Here is a 23553-nt window from a genome sequence, read left to right as displayed (position 1 = left end):
TCCAAACTTCAAAGAGAAAAAGAACATCCCTCTCAAAACCCCAAACTTCAGATATGAGAAATGTCAAGTGTTTTCCTCGGAGGGGAGGAAATGCACAAGAGCAAATAAAAGCACATTTGCTGCAGCAGGTCTGTGCTTTGAGATAGCAACATCCATTGCAGGTTTGAAGCAACACATATACAGTTACTTTACGGCATCTGAGGAACTAAGCTCTGAGGTCAACTCAACCTCCATATCGGTAAAAGCACACACACTCCCTGATGTGGGACACTCAGAAGAAGAGAAGAATGTTGGGAGGTACTTTGTGAGGATTTTGGATGCATTGTACAGATATCCACAAACTGAGGAGTATTGTATATGTTGTGTCTGAATATACTGACCAGCATCAGATATATCTGGTTTTCCAAATCATTACAAATTACAGTTTGCTGGACTCTGTACAATTCTAGCCAAAAGTTGTAGGCAGAATGGATGAGTCAGGAACAGAATACTTGTATCGGTATGTTTTCCTCATGATTTCCATCCAGCCCTAGCTCTTGACCAGTCTGGTCTGTTGCTGGCTTGTCATTATCACTGTCACTGTCCTGCGGTAGGTCAGGCAGCGGTACAGAGAGGAGGGAGAAGTCCATTGTGACCCGCTTGGTCGCACGGTTCAGAGGTGGGGCTCGGTCCTCGGGATCCAGGGGGAGAGGGGGCACGTTGACCGAGTGCCTCCTGGTAAATCTCTCCTTTTGTTGGAGTTGGGAGGTTACAGAGTAAGGAGAACGGGTGTGGGAGCTCTGGAGGAGGAGAGCATGGAAGCCCAAGAGTGCAGATAATACAGTTAAGATAAAAGTCATGGGTGTCCTGTGATCTTAATCTTTTGACCTAAAGAGCACATTTGAGTCACTTTGACACGCACTGACAACCTTAGTCAACAGATGAAGAAACTCCTGAAACATTTGGTTCAGTTTATCAGAATTGATGACCAAGTAGCATCAAGCCTTGTGACAGGAGTGACTCACATCCTTTTTTTAGTATAGAGTTATTCATTAATATTACAAATGAAGAACTGTAATCACAGAAGATGTAGGAAGACAGACAGAGGAAACACAATTTTACAGCACAACCCATGGGTAAAGGCACATTAAATATAAATAATAAATAATTAAAAAAAACAACCTCAACCAGAGTTCCCACATATGTGTCTGTTAGAGGAAAAATTGGATTATAACGCTTGAGGATTTTGCCCTATGAGTTTGTATTTTGGAATGTTGTACAATGTCAAAATGGTAAGACACAAAAATATTTTACTACAATCATTCATGTATTCATCTACCTTCTCCAGGGAGTTGGTCTTGTCACTGCTCTTGTCCAGCAGGCTGTTTCCCGAGTCGGTGGAGATCAGAGAGCCTCTGGAGTCTGCGTGGTGAACTGAGCTGACATTTGGACTGGAGCTGTGAGGGGAGGCTGTGGCAATAGAGCACAAAAACAATTTGTTTCATGTCAGAAGACAGAATAAATTTATCATGATGAAATAGGTTGGATTTAAATTTAACTTTTCAAAAAAGTTAACCACGTTGTCTGTACAATACATCCTTCAGAGGACACACTGCTCTTACAAGGATGTACAAGAGAATTCCAGTTAGCTCTGACTATACACTTATTATTGGTATAGTGGAGAGAGGATTAACCTGTTCCAGAGATGACCCCAAACACATCTTTGTGGAGAGCATTTTCTATGCAACTCCCAGGTTTCTGAGGAGTCACCATGGAGTTGGTCACCAGCGAGTCCTCCCTCACATTCTGGTGACGGAAAGCAAAAAGGCATTAGTGATCTGGTTTAGCTCTGCAGCTGATATAACAATCAATCTGTGCTTTTATCAGCAGAGAAAACATTAATGTTGCCTTAAGCTGATATTAACCCAGTAATGAATGAGTCACAGACGTAGCAGGTCTGGCACTTGCTTGGCATTAGAGATACAAGCTGCTGTTCAGTATCCTGCCACTAGGTGTCAGGCTTACATTGTGGTTGCTGAGGGGGGCAGACTCCTTGATGTCCAGTCTGTAGACGTTCTCCTGGAGCAGGCCGAACAGAGGGAGGTAGAGGGTGGCAAGTCTGGCCTGTTGGCTCTGGAATGACAAACAGTAGGTGCTCATAATACAAAATATATAAAAATTCAGACAGAATTCAAACTTGGTTCAAATACTGATGAAGAAATTTGAGCCCAGTCAACCCAGTACCTTCACCAAATGACAGATACAGCTGCCAATTAACACTGAACTGTTTTCAATATCATGTATCATATACTACATCTGACCTTTCATAACAGAAATAGGGGATTTTCAAAGGACAGTAAGGCGGTCAAGAGCTACAGAACTCACTTTCGCAGCATAGCGGTCGTCGAACGTGTGTTTGATCATCAGTCCCTTGAGCACCTGGATGGCGATCTGACGGATCTCTCGGAACTCCTGAAGAGCGCCGCCCACCTCCCTCAGCAGCAGCCCCACCAGGAAGTGGTTTCGACAGAAGTCATCAGTCAGAGAATAGTCCAGCTGAAGATCTGTATCAGGCATCCGTCAACAGAAATGACACTCAGTCAAAGAAGAAAGCCATCAAAGAGAACAGGAATCAGAGAACAAGCGGAATATCAGATGCACTCCTTAGATGAAAGTGACTTGAACTGTAATTTTCTTTACCTTGGAACCTCTGTATTCTTCCTTTTCCAAAGGGCATGGGTAGATTAAGAGGGACGTAGTGCTCATGGCTGCAAACAACTCGCAGGAACTCAAACTTGAACTCAAACAAAGTCTGGTAGGGATATAAGAGAAAATTAATTTCAGGGAGGCTTATGTGGCTTTAAGTTAGCTTTAACTTCATTTTAAAGAACTTAGATAAAACCATTCATGAAAGGTGGCAGAAGCCTTTTAAAACCTTGGGATCTCCAGGCACAAAGCAGTTCATGTAGTTGTTGATCTGCTTGAACACGAATCCTCTGTCCATGAAGGTGAAGCAGCGCTGAATGAAAGAGGAACAAATACAATGACACACACATTCGAAATCTGCGTAAATCCTCTTATTATAAGTAAGAAGAGATGTGATGATTTATTTGGCCATGTGATGTATTTCAAATTCTACTCTACTCTAATTGAATTATGTTAATTATTTAACATTAACAGCCTGTAGCAATTTATACATAACCATGCAATCACTGACATTTTCATGTTTTCCCTCAACTAAAGGGCAATATTTAAAACTAATCTAATGTTAAAGGGCAATACTGCATTGCAGGTGCTGGGAGTGGTGCCAACCTTGATGAAAACTGCCAGGCTGTGGTTGGCATTGCGAGCCGCATCTAGGTTGTCCTTGTATTTCTGGGTGATGTGTGGCATCAGCATATTGACCAAGGTCTCCACTGCATGGTAGAAGGATGCTGTAAAACGCTGGTTCCTGGAGAGCTGGACAAGGAGCAAAAAGAAAAGAAGGAGAGGATAGAGGATTTAGGCTTAGAGAAAGAATGTTGGAGGGAATGGTAGAAGAGAGGTCTCTAAAGCAAACCCTACCTTGACTTTTCCACCCTCTATTAGATAATGAGCCATTGATTTCACCAGAGCTTCAAAGAAGTACCATGAGTGCTGCAACATGAACACAAAGTCAGTGCAAGGAAAATTTCCACCCTGAATGTGGAAGGCTTCATTTACAAAATGCTGAACCTTTCAATTAACCTCGATTTGAAAAGCGCCTTTCAGGCATTTTGTATGAAAATGTATTATTTCTCTGTATGGAAGGGAAAAACAAGTGACAAACAAATACAAATTCGAAGCAAAGAGCAATAATGCTGTTCAAAGGCAAAAAGCAGTATCAACATTTATACTTTTTTTGTTTCATCAAAAAAATATTATGCAATAGAAATCTAAAACTATTGTGAAAACAGCATATAAAATTTACAGATACTACAAAACTAGCTTAAGCTAAAAAGCCAGCCAGAAAAAGTCAATTAGGGTCATAAAAACAAGAGAGCTAAGCTAGCTGGTGAGATAGCTTTTGCTAAAGCTAAATTTATGTACTGATTTATCCTGAGCTTTTTTTGGATGGAAGAATATACATTTTTTATGAACTGACATCTTTCTTATTCCACATAACTAAATGAAAAAAATACAGCTTGCTGTAATCATTCCTCCTGCTCATACTGACCATTAGAAGATTCCTTCATAATTCACTTATAATGTAAGTGATGGAGGACAAAGTCACAGTCCTCCTTCTGTGCAAAAATGTGTTTAAAAGTTTTTCTGAAGCTAATATGAAGTTTCATCCAAACAAATGAGTCAACATTGGAGTCAGTATTGCCAAATTCCCTCTTTTTGTTACAATACTTCTACTGCAGCTCAACAGGGAAACACTGTCCAAGGAAACACAAAGAGGGAATTTGATGATAAAAAGATTGTAAATGTGGCAGATATCCACTTGATATGACTAACTCAGACTGCTGAAGCCTCATATAATCTTCACATCAACTTTTAAATGCATTTTTGCACAAAATGACTGTAGCCAGTATGAACAGGAGGAATGATTACAGTGAGGAAAACATCTTTCACTGTTCATATGGACACCTGACTGCTGCTTCAAGACACACTTAATAAATTGTGAACCTGTCCTTTAATAGGGTAGCACCTCAGTTTTTGACTCTAAAGGAATTCATATGCTTTGGTGTGGTTAAACTACCTTCAAGTTTTAGTAAATTATTTATTTATTATATACATTTTTTAAATAGTTATGAATGTTGGTTACCTTCAGCAGCTTGTTGCTAGTTAGGAAGTCAGTGGATGGCTTGAGAATGGCTGTCATGGCTTTAGCCAGCTCCTCATGAACTGTTTTTACATTAGTGGAGGAATAAGTCTCTGGCTTAAAAACAAACTGAGAGTAAAGAAGAAAAACAATTCTGATTATATTGTCTGCATTTCTACAGATGGAGAATTGTGCATATTGTCAATATAAATACAGTGAGAAAAGACTGCACCTTGACATAAGACCTCAAGTAATGCTCAAGACCCTCTTCATGGCACTGTGCCACAACATGAACCATCACCCTGAACAGAAAGAGAGAGAAATAGATAATAACATAAAAATATAGAAGAATAATAAAGGAGGAAGTGAAGCTGGCTAGAAGCAGAAATTTATTCATTCTAAGGCACTGACACCTCATTTATACGTTTCCTACAGAGCTTCAAAGGCTAGTCACACACACGACTGAGATATAAAACACATACATGAAGTGTGTGAGCCATAGGTGAGTGTCTAATGAGAAAAAAAGATTCAGGCTATTAAAGAGAAACAGGGGGACACACTGCTGTGGAATGAGAAACAGATGAAAGTGCTGTTATTATCATTTTCTGCGGATTGAAGTTTGTTATAAAAGACCAAAAATATTGCTGTATCACATATCTTTCTGCTGCTGCAAACCAGGCATTTCACATGTGTGTGTGTATGTGTGTGTGTGGGGGGCCTTGCCTTGTCACATTGACAGCCACATCCTCGTGTGTGGCTCTCGTAAGGACACAGAACAGCTGGTTGAGGATGGTGGGCAGAAAGTTGACCATTACATGACCCTCCATTGCATGCAGACTCTAGCAGGGAGGGGAGGAAACAAGAAAAGAAAAAATATTGAACAAATGTAGACTCTGGAATGTCCTGTTCCTTAAAATGTTAAATAACAAGATTGCATTTGATGGGGCGTGAACAAAGGGTGTGTTCCATATTTTTGGAGCAATAGAAATAAAGTGGAACTCTGAATACCTTCAAGTATTTCACCAGCCCCCCCTCTGAAGCCTGTTCAGACATATCCATGCTTTGACAGTGGTGGAAGAAGTTGTGCAAGTGCTGATCCTAAAGGAAACATGTTATTTAAATACATATTTCACATTTATTTGCATTTGGAGGTCATTTAGCTAATGTGTTTAATCCAGAACAACCTGCAATGAGTAAGCTTAATGTATATAGTGAGCATAATGTATATTTATATAAATACCTGAGTGTAAACTGTGGAAACAAGATGAGTTGAGAACTTAAACAGGGCTTTCCCTCCGTCTACCCACTTGATCTCTGAGCCAGAGTGCTGGAATGACAAATGGGCAACAATCACCACACTGGATACTGAAGAAATACAGAACTGTGTTGTCTAAATGCCAGGGCATAGACGACATGATATAATTGGAAAAATCAGTGACAGATGAACAATAACACATTAATCACATCCCACCATCCAATTTATGTATTATTGGAAGACAAGCTGCTTTGACAGTTTGATGACATATACTTACAGTTCTTATGAAAAAACTGCATACATTTGTACATTTGTGCTCCTGGCTCTCAACATAATAGACAAGTCTTGTTATTGGCCGAACAAAATACCTTAAACTTGTCAATATTCTTAAAATCTATGAGTAGTGCAGACTGTCAAATTATCAAAGGCCTCTTATTTTATTTAGAATCATCTTGTCCATAGTGAATACTTATCCTCATTTAATATTAACCGGCTGCCAGAAGCAACTATACTATCCACTAAGAATAGAATAGCCTTTCTAAACCTTACCCTGACCCTGACTTGACTATCCAACTCAAGTGATAGTTGAGTTTTAACCACATTATAAGAATTGTCAGGTGCCTCTGCAACTGCGTTATCATCTTTCCTTCTTTGTGTGTTCTTCTGTGTTGTAAATCCTGCTATACCCATACCCAACATTATACTACATATTTAATTAAATTTACAGCAAACCCATTAGGCGTGCATCAAAGAAAGAATACTTGGCGACCTTAGTGGTGAGAGCTGTTGACTGATTACATTTTAATACTGATCAGATTTCACAGGCATTTGATGTGAAAGCCTATTGGACCTCTATAAGCTCCAAATCCAATCATAGCTAATAAGATCTTTATCCATTAAAGGTGCAGTGTGTAGAATTTTATGGCATCTAGAAATGGAATATAATATTCATGAGTATGTTTTAATTAGTGTAAAACACCTGAAAATAAGAATCGTTGTGTTTTTGTTACCTTGAATTAGCCCTTTATATCTACATAGAGAGCAGGTCACCTTCCACAGAGCCCGACATATTGTACTCCTATGTTTCTACAGTAGCCTAGAACAGACAAACCAAACACAGGCTCTAGAGAGGGCCTATCACGTTTTTCGTGAGTTTCGCAGCCACCGTAGGTTCTCCTATACACTTGGAAGGGGAGGGGGAGGGGAGGGGAATTCAGCTAGTTGCAATCTGCAACCTCACCACTAGATGCCACTAAATTCTACACACTGGTCCTTTAACCTCTAACTGCATCTGATCCTATGGTAATGAGAGAAATCCAGTCTTTAAAACAATTTTGCAAAAGTGTTTGAGGGCCATACAGGAAAATATTGTTCTTAGAAGGTCCTAAAAGCAGACTATGGGTTCACAGCCCTCTCATGACCACAAGATAATGTCAATTCCACACAAAACTCTTAAAAAATAATCAGATCTTGTTTTACCTTGTTGATGACATCCTGGGAGCCGAGGTACCCTGCAGGCAGATTGGCAGCCACAGGCAGCTGCTGTTCATTCATGATGACTCTGCCATCCCTTAGCAGAGGCAACCATGCTGAACCCACTGTGGGAACAGAATAGATAAGGCCACCTGTTTGTAAAGTTGTGGTAATACTGGGGTGGCTGCAGCTTGAGCATGATGATGCATTTCTTTTATCTAGTATCTAGTAGAAATCTAGTCGAATGGAGAGTCATAACTACAATCCCATTGAACTATACTGTGCACAGTATGCCTGTTGAAAGTTATAGGATGTCAGTTTTGATTGCTTTGGAAGCAGCGGCATATTTTGGACATATTTTTTGACATATTTGAGAAAATAGCAACAAAAAGTAAATAAAGAATAATGGTTCCAGGTTAAGGTCAATGTTGTTAACATTGTGATTAAAGTTGCTCAAAGTTGTTTGTTTAGGGGGGCGAGAATGTCACTGTAAAAGGTTGTCATTTGTCTTTTGTTTTGTATTGTTTTGGAGTTTTTTGGTCATTTGTCATTTTTGATTGGCTGCCAAGCTTCAAGAAGTCTTACCTAATATGAGCCTGTGTGAGCGCAGTCACCATAGTGAGGAGAGTAGAGGAAGATATGGACACATGAGAGTGACTTGCTGTTCTTAGGAGCAACTATTCTTTGAGGCCGTGATGAATGATCACCCTCATCCCTGAAGTATTTTGGTTAGGTTTCTGTCTAAGTCTATTTGTTAACCTAAAAAACTGAAACCAACACCGAGCTCAGTGTATGGTTGGTGAGATGAGTGACAGTGACAATGGAAAGCATGTTGAGCTCCCCAGAGCTCAGGTAAGCCCTGCATCCTTTCATGTTAACAAAGGTATTCAATTTATATTGTGGGCTGTTAGTAGGTGGTGCAACTGTACAGCTTAGTGGTAATTAAATTCCCTAAACCTAACAACAAATCATATCAGCACTACCTGTGACACTGTATCAAATTGCTTTTGCCCACATTATGCACAGAAGACATTTACATTAATTCCTTATTTTGTATTTTGTGAACACTCACAAAAGAAGAGATGACTGAAAGCTGCCGCCTACCTGGAGTCTCCACCAGGTCTTTCTTCTTGCTGTTGCTATCACAGCTAACATGATAGAAGGTGAAGAGAAGGTGATGCTTCTCATGCAGCTGAGTAGGCAGTTCTATCTTTATCTGAAGGTGAGAAAAACACAGATTCCTGGGGTTGGTTCCCTAATACAGAGGAAGCTTTGTTCAAGAAAATGAAAGTGAAAAGTGCCAGTGGAGTATTTCCGGTGAGGATTCAATGTAGAGTTGAACTGTGTTCAAACAACATGAGAGGAGCTGAGAAGTGTTACCTTCTCTCTGAACTTTTTGAATTCTGGTCATACTACCTCTTGCTGACTGGTGTTTTTTAGCCATTAATATGTATATTTCAATATCCACTGTACTGATAAAAACTGATCTGATTATGAGTAGCATGATCACCTCATCATAGAACTCAGGGTTCTGCTGGTGGTGCAGGACGGCTGCATACGCCTGCTTCGTGAATAGAGAGCCTCCTGGACGACCATAGATGCACTGATCCAGAGAGCAGGAGATGATTAAAGAATGAGAAAGAGATATTAGTGTGTCTTATTAAACATAGTCATCACACCATGGTTTAATGTATACATGCTAGTTGTTAGCATTGTTTTGCAAGGTGCAAGTAAAGACTAGTGAGTCCTAAGTCAAAACTATCAAGTTCCTTGTCAGGACTTACAAGTCTCTAGTCAGGACCAACAAGTCTCTAGTCAGGACCAACAAGTCTCTAGTCAGGACCAACAAGTCCCTAGTCAGGACCAACAAGTCTCTAGTCAGGACCAACAAGTCTCTAGTCAGGACCAACAAATCCCTAGTCAAGACCAACGAGTCCCTAGTCAGGACCAACAAGTCTCTAGTCAGGACCAACAAGTCTCTAGTCAGGACCAACAAGTCCCTAGTCAGGACCAACAAGTCTCTAGTCAGGACCAACAAATCCCTAGTCAAGACCAACGAGTCCCTAGTCAGGACCAACAAGTCTCTAGTCAGGACCAACAAGTCCCTAGTCAGGACCAACAAGTCCCTAGTCAGGACCATCAAATCCCTAGTCAAGACCAAGGAGTCCCTAGTCAGGACCAACAAGTCCCTAGTCAAGACCAACAGGTCCCTAGTCAGGACCAACAAGTCTATAGTCAGGACCAACAAGTCCCAAGTTTAATTACTACCAAATTAAAACCATTAAAATGGTAAATTTGAAGAAATAATGAATGCTTTTTAAAAATTTGTATTGTAGATTTTATAATATTTAAAAGTAAATTGATCAGGTGTGCCTTGGCTTGCAGAGAGCACATTAATCAGACAGCAGCCAAAACGTTTAATTTTGGATTTTTGGCAAGTAACTTATTCCATTAATGTTAATTAGCCACAGCTGATGCATTTGTCTCCACAGAAGTTTCATTTACATAAACTTGCAGGAGACAAAAAAGGAGAAAAATCTCTTAACGTTTTAATGTCTGAATGTGATAATGTGTTGGTGTACACTTCCAAACACACCTTTCCCTCCTGCTTGTGCAACATGATTGGCTGCTGTTATAATCTTTGTTGTCAAAAAAGAGTGTATTCACTTTTTTATTACATTAATTTTATTATTTGGGCTTGGGAGAATATCAAGCAATTTGTCAAAAGGCTGTCATCCAAGTGAGTTCACAAGTCATTTGTGTTACAGTCAAAGTCAAGTCGCAAGTCTCTTTTGAATTTTTCAAATCTAAATGAATGATCTAAAGGATGATATATGTAAATTCACCTTCAACGGCTGGGCTTCGTCCTCATCAGAATCCTTGAATTCAATGCAAACTGCAATATTCCTTGCCTGAAAAGGAGGGACAAAAGTGGAAAAAAACATTAGATTATAATGGAAAAGCAAGAACTAGTTCTAATATATCCCTATTGGCCTAGAACCAATTTTCTGCCAGACACCTTCTCTTTTGTTCCTCTCTGTGCCCATTTCAGATGTCCATTAGTTTCAATAAAAGGAGGGAAAGTATTTCAGGGAAAGGATTGCCAGCTCTCATTTAAAATAAAAGAGGGCAGAGAGACAGATGGGGGAGAAAAGGCAGGTTGGTTTCCCGTATGGAGCTGACCTTGTGAAAATAACAACTCTGTATTAATGTATTAATCAGAAGCTGCTACTCTGCGTGAGGATAATTCTATCCAGCTCTACCGCTTGGCTGGTTGCCAGTTGTCTCGTAGGCTAAACACAAATACAAAATGATGATGATAAGAGAATGTGAGCCAAACAAAAGCCTTACTTTCTAAAAAGGTTTAAAAATAGGTAGGATTAAAGATAAGGTCACCAATTTCCCCTCATACTTTTACAATTCTTACTGCACATACCTTAGCAAAGGATTTCTGCCCATCATACTTGAGGTGTTTTGGGTAGACATAGAGGTGGTTTTTGTAGATGGTGAAGGGTTGGGAACACTTAGCAATGCAAGGTACAAATTCCTCCACCTCTAGCAGAGCGCTGCCTGGCCCGTTTCCTTCAAAGTTCCTCACAGGGATGTAGGAGGAAGTGACACAATCTGCAGGCAGGAAAGGAGAGGAGTTACAGGCCTCAAGGTTAAGGTTTACTGATTATAAATAGATATAAATAGACAGTTAGAAGTAATTTTGTAAATATTTGGAGGGTTTACTGGTTACATCCGGGGCCACACTGTCAATAGTTATATCCAAATTCCCTAAGAGCACAGGGAGTTTGGCCATTTTCTCTGGTCTGTTGTGAGAAACAGAGATAGAATCACCAATTACAAAAACAAGTATTAAAACCAGTGACTGTGATATGTTGTAGAGACAGGAGAAGAAAGACATACTTTCTGAAGTCAGTGAGCAGTTTGAACATGTCCTCATCTGACAGCTTGCTGCTGTCTTGTCTGTAAAGAGCTGAGAAGCGAGCGCTTTTGTCCAAAGTTCCTGATGCATCTTTAAACACAGGCCTGCAGAGACAGAAAGAAATTCACTGAACTTACTAAAGAGGAGCAAATTTCAGTGCTCCACTGCTGGTTTAAAGATTTGTGCCTCCCAAAAGGCTGCGCTGGAGTTCTGTTGCTCTGGTGTGATCATAACACAAGAGAACAAGCCCCATTAATTTTTAGACACTAAAGGCCAAAAGAGTGGGGGTTTTTATACCTTGCAGACCATGCAAATGGCATCCTGTACTGTCCCAGTCTGCTGCAAGCTGTCTTAGCATTCTTCAGCACCTTTTGAGCCATCTAAGCCAAAAAAGAAGAGATTAATTTTTCTGATTCCTAAAATTAATAGTACAAGTTGACTGCAGCACACTGTCATCTCTACTAATGTGCGTACCTTTGCAGAGTCTGAGCTCTTCATGTAGGGTTCAGTACAGTGGGTGATACCCCCTTGCAGGACCTTCTCAATCCTGGCCACCAGGAAGATCTCTGGATGGGGGCACGTAACTGAAAAGACCCCTTGTCTGGGGTACTGGAGAGCCCCCTCTGGGAGCCCACTGGCCAGCCTGTGGCCGCCCAGGGGAGCATCACCACCGCTGCCGTTGATGTGCAAGTCCTGTCCACCTCCAGAACCAGAAGATTGTGTCATTTGTCGGACCAAAGGGTGATTGAGGTCCACGTGGAAGTCGGCTGAGATTTTTCTACTATTCTGGACGTCGAACAGTGACAGGACCACATAGAAAGGCTCCACCTTTAATGAAGGAGAAGAGGAGGGTGAATGTTTCTGGTGGAAGTTGGATGGTTAGAGAGACGCACAGAGTAGGTGAAAGAAAAAGAAAACTACAGTGTAAGGGATACCCATTCTTCCTAATGCACTTCTTGTTTTCCATCAAGTCGAAATGAGCCATTGATGTGATTCATCTTCCCATTCATTCTTTCCATGGTTCTACTATGCATTTCCATTACACAGAGCCATTTGTGTGTGCATGTGTGTGTGTTTGTGAGTATGTCTCTGTGTATGTGTATGTAGTAGAGCTAATAGCTGTGGTTTCCCATCTGAGTGTAAAAGGAGTACTCCTTCTACGGAGACAGAGACCTTGGAGAGTGACGGCAGGAAACCAGCTTCAGACTGGTGCTAAGTCTAAGTGCATAGTGGGAGGCCCAGGCTGGTTGCCATGGCAACGGCCATTTCTAGTGCCAACAACACCAATTTTAACAGGGGCCAGCCAAGTGGGCCATCTGAACTGTCTGTGATCTTCTTAACTGATCTAGACCTCGCCCTCGTTTGCTAAGAGGACATTTCCCAGAATTACGCTGCAAGTGTGCTTCCACACTTTCAAATGCATCCAACTAATGTGGGCCTTCATATGACAACTTTAATAAAAAATACACTCTGCAATTTTTAATGAACACCTTCAACTATATTTGACTCTTTGTTTTTCATTGAAACATACATTAGTTGTTGGCCCCTCTTCATTCTCTGCAACACAGCCCTGCAGGTTGAAAGACAGGTCATGACAGCTAACCAGGACCCTCTTCCCGAACTTCTCTTCAAACTGCCGCACATCTGGCTCAATGCCGGAGAAGTCCAGTTTCTGTGGAAACAGGTGCTGTTGTCAGAAGGCTTGACATATTCATTGCCACAACAAAAATAAGTTTAAAAAAACCTGAATAATAGAGGAAGAATGATCAGAACTGACTATCATACAGAATGTACAGGATTATTATCTTCATCACCTGTGTGTCAGGGTCCAAGGTAAACAATTTCAGGCGAGCTTCACTCCTCATTTTAGATTCAATATCTCTGGCAGTCTGTTAAAAAAATGCAGGAAATGTTATCAGCATCAAATGAATTTCATAATGTGCTTCTCATTCACACACACACACATACACACACACATTCACACTGGTATTATTTAAAAATATTATTGTCATGAAAGGTCTAATTTGTAAGAAAAATAAATTTGTGAAAGCTGCTCCACAGCCCAAAAATATGGTAGGTCTTAGACTTATGATATGATATTATGCTACATACTATGAACATGAAAATCCTATTGTATCTTATTAGGACCATGTTGATGTTGTCAGGTTAGGCTGATCCATTGTTGCTAGCTTTGGAGCTAACCTCCTTTACTTTTCCAGATGTGACATGACTTTTCTTGGTCTTGAGAAGCTGCAGCATTTATTGACTGAAACACTGTAGTCTGTACTGTATATTTACTACCAGACTGACAACTTACTGCTAACCTTTTCCTCTGCTCCACCCACATTCACTGTCACTTTTCTGCCGCTCACTCTCTCACTCAACCACTCACTCACCTGCTATGCCACATTTTACGCACTGCCGTATTCCTTAAAAGCTACTACAATACCAAGAGTTTCCTAGGCAACGACCCAGAGGTTAACTCGCGTTTCAGAACAGCACTGCACAGAGAGCACACTATTGATTTCCAAATGAATGGATATTTGGCGTTATTTCTGGCATTAAAAATGTTTTTTTGGCCTGGCAGGGGTTCTTGTTGGCCTGGTGGCCCGCCAGGCCTGTACTATTATAGGGAAAACACTGTACAAGTAACCCTTATCACATTGTACATAGTCATTTGATCAATTCTAAATATGAAAATATTGATTAGAGTAGCTTTAAGTAGAGGTTGACTGTAACAAGTCCTCCAAATCAAACATCAAAAACACAATGTGTCTATACCCTCTAGAATGACACATGGTTAGGTGTAGGCACAAAAACAACTAGGTTAGATGAAGGGAAAGATCATGGTTTGAGTTAAAATACGTTCTTATTTTGTTAGTGGACCTTTGTCATCATGGTAATAGTGATAAACACTTTGTTGAGGTCAGTTTGTCACTTAAACAAAAAAACATGTCGTTTTTGGGTATTTGCTGAAACACTTGCTGTCGTTTGGCTTGAGAGGACAGTCTCTTTTGTAAAAACAGCACCTCACAGACTATGCCTTTAAGTGCTTATTGTCAGATTGTCAGGTTCCACTGCTGCACTCCTGTTTAGCACCAGAGTTGGCCTCATCTGGCCTCTACATTTGGAGGCCATACACACTATTCCAGATGTTTGCTTGGTTATCACCAACAGGAAAATGTGGTTGCAGGAAATACAGCTGTTTAGCTATTCTACTCAAAGCAAAGCTCCAGTTACAGTACAGACTGCTTCCAAGTGAAGTCATGTGGCACCTCAGACGTCCAGAGCACCACTACAGCATGTAAAAAGCTAATCCATATGGGCTTGTTGTGTGGTCATTCATAGGTGGTGAGCATTGTTTAACGTGTTACTATAGATGGAAAAAACAGGCTACCTGAAAGCTGTCTTGAAAACTTCCGGAAGAAAGGTCTGTTTTTCCATGCTCCTCATCTGTTGGAGAGATTAACATGAGCTCTGTTAGCGGATGCAATTATACAGAACATAATGATGTGTTGGTCTCTGCCTCTCTATGAGGAGGGAAGGAGAATTAAATAACACTGAATTGATATTGATAATAAACTTGTTTATCATGCATCATGAGTGATTTTCATGAGTAAAAATCCAAGATCAATTATTCCATATGGAAAAAAACAAATTGAAGAAACTCACAGGTGGTATACAAAAAGCATCAAAAGACATGAAGGCAACAAATGCAAACAGCGTGAGGCAGGCAAAGAAATACATGCACAAATGATTGAGCTGTTAGGACAAGCAAGAAAGCTTTACAGAAAATGAAAAGGGAAAGAGGTAGACACCAAGACAGAGAAGACAACAAAACAAGGAGTAAAAAAAGTTACAAAAACAACACAAAGTGGGAGAAAACAAATGGGTTTTAAGATGCTTTTAAACAAAGCCCTGTGATTCAAATCATGTAATGTATGGAGTGCTCAACTCAAGCATGGCTAATAATGTCAGCTCCCAACCTGGTTATGTACTATTTTTAGTTCCCGCCTACACAAATATTACAGCACCAATCAAATTACAGTCTGAACCAAGAATTCACCCACTGAAAACCACTGATATAAGGGGCACTGTAACTGTAAAATAAAAATAATAATAATAATTGCATTCCTTCTCTTTGGATGATTTACTGTTTTGATCAAGTACACAAGTCAAAATAAACACCAAGGATATATATATACTATAAATACATTTAAATTTCAGCTCAGTTTAACATTTTGGGCAAGTAAGCATGATAGACTAATTGTGCTGCAACAGTATCTGGCCCAATAAAAAGAATTTCTGTTTCCCAGAAAATGTGGACACTTCTATTCTCTTATTACACTGAGCCAGTTCTGGATTTTGTCTAGTTTCACAAAACTTTTGTGATTAAAAAGAGACATACAGCTGTGTGTCATCAGTGTAACATTGATAAGAGCTGTCAAAGTGACAAATGATGTAGCCAAGGAGCAGCATGTACACAGAACACTATGGGACCAAGACATGAGCAACTTGTGTGGCCATTTACACACAACATTCAGTTGGACAGATAAGATAATCACGCGGTTACAGATATCCCCCACCAACTTTTTGGGCCAATCCAACAGTAAGATACTGAACAAGCAAGATGTGAAAGAATTGAAAACCTACAATTAGGCAGATGACAAATGCACAAAAAGACACACACCGTCATGCAGGTCACCGTTCCTCTTCTCCTGCATGGCCTGTTCAAAGCTGCTGTGGAGAATCTTGTTCAGGGTGGTGATCCACTCCTCCATCTCTGCTTCACTGTCTGCAGCCAGCAGGAACGTGCTCTTATCCTGCATCTTCAGCTCAAAGGCAAACCGGCGCACTTTGCTGTTCTGAAAGACAACAAAATCACTTCAAGCAGTCTGTTTTGGTCCTTTCTTAAATTCAAGTTTTAATTTGTGTTCATCTTCAAAACACAAAGGTTGCATACTTAAGCTAACTGGAACAAAGCTATTCTATTATGACCCAAAAAGCTGATAACTGTCTTGAATTATTATTAGAAACGTACGTTCTAGCTCCTGAGGTGCCTTAGAGGCCTGCTCTCTACAAGAGGCTTACACTTTACTGTAAGCACACTTTCATTTTTCTGAATTCAATTTGTGTGCTATGTTTTCAAAGGCCCCAGTGTGTAAGGCCTTTGCCTTTTACCTGAACAACCCCCATGCATGAGTCAAGGAAGATGGTCCCTTTGGGTTCCTTGGAGGTATTCTCGTCTTTATAGAAGTTGAGGTTGTAGGATCCATCTCCCAGCTGAGCCAGATGGAAGTACCTCCTCTTGAAGGACTAGAGGATGAAAACAGAGAACGTAAAGAAATCCCAAATGGCCTCTTTCACTCTAAAAATATATGAGGGTGGAGATGGGCCATGGGAAAGCTCAAGTGTAAAATGAATAAGTACATAAAGTTATGGGATAACATGATTTCCACATGTGCAGAGAGAAAAAGACAAATGTTGTAATAAGATGCTACTGCTTACTTAAGGTTTTATCTCAAAATGACCCAATCATCGTTAAACTGCCCCTATTCAGAATTTACACGACACTATAATGTAGTTGTAAGAAGATATAATGATAATAATAATATATTTTAAGTGTTACTGAATGTATTTATTAACAATTATAACTTCTGTAAAGCATCTGTAACTGGTGTATAAACAGTTAATGAATGACAACATAACACAGTTGTAATCATGTAAAATATGTCTTCATGTTACACATATCAAGTACTTGTTCATTGTATTTATATATTAAGGGAGTATTTATTTCACTTAGCAACTTCACAACTGAGCATCCACTGATGAAGATCATGAAATGTAGCTGAAAAGCCCAGGAGTAATCTAGCAAGTGGAGTTAATTTTGTTGTTGTTGTTGTTGTTGTCAAACTGCTATTTCCAAGGTCAAGAATGAACTGATGCTCCACAGGTCTTCATGAGTTTTCAACACATTTCTAAACCATTTTAAAGCTGCCTGTGAATGATTTCTACATTATATATTTGCTGTTAATAAATGTTTTATAACACAGTGTAAGGATTTCTTCATTCTTCATCATATATGATTATAAAAGCTATGTTATACTGTATTATCAATCATTTATTATCTGTTTACACACCAGTTACAGATACTCCATCAGAAAAGTTATAATTGTTGGCATACCTTAATCATTAATTAACACTTAAATGTCTTCATATCTGCTTACAACTGTGTTAAAGTGTGTTATAAACAATGTATTAAGTGTTTCTATACCGGTCATGAATGCTAAAGTAAAGTGTTAACTAACCATCTTAACCACAATGTTGCCACACTAGCAGAAAACTATGTACTTGCATATTAAAGTCAAAATCATCAAAGTCACTAGTAACAACATCAGAAAGGGGTTGTGAAAGAATGAGTTGTCTTTAGTGGTTAAAGCTGTTACTGTACCCACCCGCATAGTAACACTGATTGCACTGTTCATGTTGCCTTTGTACAGCCAGCCATGTTTAGACACTCCTCCCTTCTGAGATCCGAGGGAGGCTGTGTCCTACAGAAGGAGGAGATGCAAAACACACACGAAGATGAGAAGTACATTCATTTTGCTTTGAGTTTAAAAATCTGCTGACTGCCCTCAAGGCTGGTGGGAGGAGAGACCCGCATTGACAGTCCAAGAAGAATGCTCTTCATTAAGATCAACATTAAGATCAACACTGCACTTCTCTATTCTTAAGGGATTTCAGCTGTGACGGTGTGTCTATTAAAGGTCATTGGCCTCTCAGTTAATCAATGCCTGAAGCAAGGTGATTATTGGGAAGGGATGTGCTCTTAAGATGCAACAAATGTCATGAAGATGTTTGCTATTCTGAGAAAGAGAACATTGAAGAAAACATCCAAACGTTGGCTTGTAAAAGAGAAATGGAATCAAATAAATGAACACAATATTGGGCAATAAATTAAAAGAATAGTGTTTGTGCTCTATTACACTCCCTCAAAATTGAGTTTCTGATGGCACTGGGTTTAGTATGGCTTTGAGAGAGGTTGAACCCATTGCCCTATAGCGTCATTGTTTAACACTCCTGGGGGTTGTTAAGTGGCCGGTGGCTCTGTAGAAGAAGTCTGTTGTGACAAGAGGATGAGAGTCTACTGCAAAAACCTTTTTTTTTTTAATAGAAGAAGAGAGCATTCTGGGATTCTTACCTCGTCTTTTTCCACATCTTCATCCACCTCAAACAGGTGAGGTGCCAGTTTCTCAGGTCTCAACACCTTACTGAAAGGAAACAGAAAACACAACTTAGTCTTAGTTACTTAGTTTAAATTCAAATTCAATTTCAGTTTACATATCGGGTGCATAACCCAAGGAGTGAGGAGCCAGGAGATGGTTAGCTTAGCTTAGCAAAAGGACTGGAAGCAGGGGGAAACAGCTGGCCTGGCTCTGTCTAATGTCTAAAGTTAGCGTGTAATTCCCTGTAAAACCACAACATGTCATTTTAACAATTCAGTTTTTGCAAGGATCAAACAAACAAGATATAACATGTTAATTAGTATCTTTAAAAGTGTTGGTAGGCAGGTTTCTGCTACCTTCATGCCATGAATGTATTATAAAAGCTCTTATAATACAACCATGCTTTCAGACAGAGCCAGGCTAGCTGTTCCCCCTGTTAAGCTAAACCGTCTAGATAACCATCTCCTGGCTATAGCTTTATATTTAGCGTGCAGATATGAGTGTGGTATCAACCTTCTCATCTAACTCTTAGCAAGACAGCGAATAAGCATATTTCGTAAAATGTCTGACAATTCTATTTAGGTAACTAGTTGTGAAACAAGGATAGACCAGAGAACATAGAAAAAAGATGAAAAAACCAGCTGGCAGCTGTGTTTTGGAACAAATGAAAACATCTCACTGCTGTCATTTGTAGGCCAGAGAGTAGTGTATTGCAATGTGCATTTTGTATTGCTTAGTTATGTTACATAAATGAGAAAAGGCAGATTTGATAATATGTGTGACTCTGACAAATATACACTTATGTTTCAGAATGCAAAAAGTTCAAAAAGCACCTCTTTTGAAGGCTATTCACATCAGGAATACTTCTTCTAGCTTTACAGGATGTCACTCAAGTACCGCAGTAGCTTCTCTAAGTGCAGCTCAAACCCCAGATGGACAGCTTGCCCTTTGACCTTTACAAGACTCAGCTTGCTCTAGGGAACTACTAGCATAAACAGCCTCAAGGCCAAGGCCGGGACCTGACTAGTTTTACTCTACAATGTTTTAAACATGACACACAACATCTGTAAAGAGCATTCCTGTCCTTAAGGAAAGTGACTCGACCAAGGACACATATGGACGTAATGCATTGTGGGATTTCCTTTAAGCTTTAATGTTATCTATCAACAGTGATCCCAGAATAGTCTGCTTATCTTTGGTAAAAAAAAAAACATAGGAAGCCTTCTATTGTTGTTGAGTAAGAGCTTGGAGCCTCCCAGACACAGATTTCCGTGTTTCTAGGGTTCTGGCTAAAACATTCACTGGGCTGTAAACAAAGGGCACTAAACACAATAAGATTTACAATACGGCTTGAAGGGCTTTTGCACCACAGTGTGCTACAAAGTGGAGAAAGCAGACTACTAGCTGGACAGCTAGAGCCAGAGAAAAAATGCTAATCAGAGAATAAATACACACGCAATCCAAATGTGATGGACTAAATAAATGCAAATTAACACATTTTAATCGTCAGTCTCTCAAATTAACACAAATATCTGAATTTACTTATCTGTTAAAATAATTTTGTACACCTGTTTTATTTGCTGGATTTAAAGGGGCGCTCATAAGAGACAGAAATATAATAAAATATGTTCAAAATGAAAGCAGCAGGACCTGAATTTTAGTCCCTAGTATGTCCTTGCCTTTCAAACTCCACACCTCCAGTCTAAAAGGCTTTCTGTTGTAAATTTGTATGCTTGTAAGTTAACCCTGATGACATCATTATGGCATCAGCAGGGTTATTTTCACAGACTACACAAAGCACCCTTCAGAGTCGCAGAGGACATTATGATGTTCATGTGTTCCGAGTCCCTTTAACACCAAGAAGATAGTAGATTTATTTTGACAGACATGACTTTCAATAAGTCAGTTCAGCTCAACGGTTATTCGAACATTTCAAAAAGAAAAGGTAGCAGAGACCTTGGCTGCATGAATGCAGCTTGGTAAACTGTTCACAGTACTATTGTGCTGTGTCCTCTTTCATTGTTAGTGAGCATGGGGGCAATGTCAAACTAGTCCACCCCCAAATCACTTTTACACTTCGAGCACAGTCTGATGAATCTGTCAGGAAAATATTCTAAACCTTACATCTGTCAGTCCAGCTGAAACACACACACTCACTTTGGGAGCTGACGGAAGTCTCCAGAATATTCCTCATATTGGTAATTGACCACATGCCAGTCCGACTTGTAAGTTTTGATGCACTGCAGAAACAGAAAGTGAGGAAGGTAGTTTTAGCAAAAGCAAATAACACACATGATCCAGACACAGACAGGCTCAGGTTTGTGAAACAACAACAGCAAAGTAAGTGCATATTTGATTTCCGTCTCGCCAAAAGATGTTCTTTTAAAGGTAAGACTTGGACTTGCAGTGACCTTCTTGTTTTTAAGACAGATCAGTTGAAGGAGTTTTAGCTGACACGGCTATGGTTAGACAGACTACTAAAATGCATTGTTAACAAGAAAAACATTCTTTTTACTATATGTCAGGCAGTGGAATAGTGATTTATTTCTGTCTGAATAATCCTGGCACAAATCAGGCGTTTGAGAAAAGCACAGGAAGCTAAAAAAAAATCTTAAACGTTTTTGTATAAGTCTTGAATGAAAGACAGACTTAATCCCTATTCAGACATAATTCATATTACGGGGGAGGTGGGGGTAATTAAATAATTCTCCTCCTCCCTAGGAATGAAAGTCATCACTGTAATTTGCCATTCATCATCTGGCAAATTAGACTCATGGTGGTTTACAGACCAAATGTGCAAGAATGAATAGTTTGCACAAGGTAGGGACTACATCAGAATGTAAACAATCATAATATTAATTTGAAACCTGGTATCCTCTTCCTATCTAATAAATTCTGCCAGGTTGGTGATGTTTTACTCCCAGTAAGACCAGGAAATAGAATTACAGAAGTCTGTGAATTCAGAGAGGCACTATTACTAGGCAACTATTACACCATTTTCCTTTACAGTACAATTCTCTTTGTCAGAACGTACGGCTCCCATTATTACCAGAATCCGATTGGAGGTCAGCATATTTAAGGTCAGAGTTTTATTATGCATAAAACCTCAGAGGTACACTTGCAAAATGCAAAATGTCTCTCTGGACTGGATGTAAATCACAGGAGGATCAGTGAGTTCGCCGACACTTAGTATGTAATTGGGGCTGCAATTATTACTGGGTTAAGGGGTGAAAAATCCCAGAGAAATGTGCTCTGGACAGCATTACAATCACTGACCAATGTTGGTAATATTGAAATAACACCACCTCTACTAGAGAAATTAATCTGGTCTTAATTAGACTTTCCTGTATAATTTTTCAATTCAGACCAGTGTAGTAAGATGTGTAGTATACCTGTGAAAAACAAGTAATGATTGTTTTCATTTTTATAATCAAGTCAATGTCAAATGTCGTAAAGCCAACTGCTGCCTAAGCTAACAAAGATGCCCAGAAGGTTGCGTATCAACATAAAAATGTCTCTTTTCTCATTACTGTTTACTTTATGATATTTCAATATGTGTTTGAATATCAATTCTGCAAATTCATGAAACACACATGTTGAGTGAGGCAAGGGGTCAGTAAAAAGTGGAAAAATTAATTCAAAAAAGAACGTCCCCTCTGTATAAGACTGCACAGCTGCTCCAGATGTGGTTATGATGTAATTCCTGGCTGCAGCCATGGGGGACTATCTCCTATCAGCCTATATCAGGCCGCACCCCAACCAACGCAAGCACACAGCTCCTTCGAAACAACATGACGTGAACCACCAATGAACTGTGGGTTCCATCTGTGGCTGATCCACTGCACTGTCAGGAAACATGTGAGGGTGGAGAACACAAATGGAAGTTCATTTAAAGGCTAACAGCAACATCGTATCGGTTTTCCCTTGTCTCTAAATCATGTGAGTGGTCAACAAACATTTTTCTTTTTCACTAACTTTCTATGAAATCTAATCCGCTCTGCTTTATCCATATGTCGTAAACAAATCAGAATGAATCCTTGGCTGGATTAAAGGTTGAACGTATGAGCTTGATGGGTCTTCAGGGTGTGAGAGCAGTTGCAGTATCTGGACAGAGGTGAAACACCTGTGTTTTGGTGAAAGGAGAGAAAACGTGGCTGTGCTCCAAGAAAAAGGATAGAGCAGGGCTTTGGTCACAACAGAGAGGTTGAGGCTCAGGCCAAGATGTAGGGATAAAGAATGGACAAAGCAGGCCTTCGTCCAGGTATGTATTAGTTTTACCTCTTGGACAAACAGCGAGTGAGCTTCTTTCTCGGCAGTCTCTGGCACGGTGGAGAACAGAGTCCTGCCCTGGCGCCTCAGGGTGGAGATCTGAGGAGACAGACGGAAAGCAGGCATGAAAAGCGGAGTGATACAAGAGATTGGCACAACTTATCCATCCTGCTGGTGTTTTTATGCAACAGAGCAAATTCACTCACACTGTGGACCCATTTCCCGCTTTGACTGTATGTTTAGTGTTATTTTTACTGCTCCTCATGATTACCGGTATATGAGATTTTATTGAACTCCAGAAGGCAGTTCTCTTTGTACTTAACTTCAAAGCTTGACACCAAGTCAAGCTACAAACCGGCCTTTTGGAGCTGGTGTGGATCAATGCCCTGCTCAAGGACACTTCAGCAGGGACGATGCTTCTTGCTACATCTCTCTGATGCCTCCCCATTCAACCAGACGGTCAAATCATATCAGACTGTTAGCTCTGATTGTCAACAATAAAAGTATAGTGTGACATTTTGGAAAATACTCTTGAAACACCTGAGAAGATTGATACCACTATAATATGAAGCTTAAAGGCAAGAGATAATCAGCTTAGTTTAGCAGTATGGAAGAAAGGGGAAACTGCTAGCCT

The 23553-nt window shown here is 39.9% G+C and overlaps 1 protein-coding gene across 4 annotated transcripts in view; it reads right to left on the bottom strand.

Annotated features, from left to right (window-relative positions):
* The window catches only part of dock9b (dedicator of cytokinesis 9b), a 66421-nt gene that overhangs the window by 16060 nt on the left and 26808 nt on the right, over window positions 1–23553 (bottom strand). For all 4 annotated transcript variants that reach the window (XM_067582745.1, XM_067582747.1, XM_067582744.1 and 1 more), the window contains exons 3-33: window positions 22929–23018; window positions 20808–20890; window positions 18626–18695; window positions 17880–17975; window positions 16606–16740; window positions 16115–16289; window positions 14822–14877; window positions 13239–13313; window positions 12956–13096; window positions 11899–12252; window positions 11722–11804; window positions 11406–11528; window positions 11229–11308; window positions 10930–11117; window positions 10340–10405; window positions 9004–9096; window positions 8598–8709; window positions 7500–7618; window positions 6006–6092; window positions 5774–5863; window positions 5489–5604; window positions 4998–5067; window positions 4769–4894; window positions 3544–3615; window positions 3292–3438; window positions 2915–2998; window positions 2680–2791; window positions 2365–2543; window positions 2005–2112; window positions 1674–1785; window positions 1319–1449 (exon numbers count right to left, since the gene is read on the bottom strand). In XM_067582745.1, the coding sequence (XP_067438846.1) occupies window positions 1319–1449; window positions 1674–1785; window positions 2005–2112; window positions 2365–2543; window positions 2680–2791; window positions 2915–2998; window positions 3292–3438; window positions 3544–3615; window positions 4769–4894; window positions 4998–5067; window positions 5489–5604; window positions 5774–5863; window positions 6006–6092; window positions 7500–7618; window positions 8598–8709; window positions 9004–9096; window positions 10340–10405; window positions 10930–11117; window positions 11229–11308; window positions 11406–11528; window positions 11722–11804; window positions 11899–12252; window positions 12956–13096; window positions 13239–13313; window positions 14822–14877; window positions 16115–16289; window positions 16606–16740; window positions 17880–17975; window positions 18626–18695; window positions 20808–20890; window positions 22929–23018 (3573 nt within the window). The remainder of the gene's footprint in view (window positions 1–1318; window positions 1450–1673; window positions 1786–2004; window positions 2113–2364; window positions 2544–2679; window positions 2792–2914; window positions 2999–3291; window positions 3439–3543; window positions 3616–4768; window positions 4895–4997; window positions 5068–5488; window positions 5605–5773; window positions 5864–6005; window positions 6093–7499; window positions 7619–8597; window positions 8710–9003; window positions 9097–10339; window positions 10406–10929; window positions 11118–11228; window positions 11309–11405; window positions 11529–11721; window positions 11805–11898; window positions 12253–12955; window positions 13097–13238; window positions 13314–14821; window positions 14878–16114; window positions 16290–16605; window positions 16741–17879; window positions 17976–18625; window positions 18696–20807; window positions 20891–22928; window positions 23019–23553) is intronic.

The sequence above is a fragment of the Thunnus thynnus genome, chromosome 24, assembly GCF_963924715.1.
Source record: "Thunnus thynnus chromosome 24, fThuThy2.1, whole genome shotgun sequence".
Lineage (NCBI taxonomy): Eukaryota > Metazoa > Chordata > Actinopteri > Scombriformes > Scombridae > Thunnus > Thunnus thynnus.
Note: the sequence above shows the minus strand (reverse complement) of the source record. Positions and strands in the feature narration are given on the sequence as shown.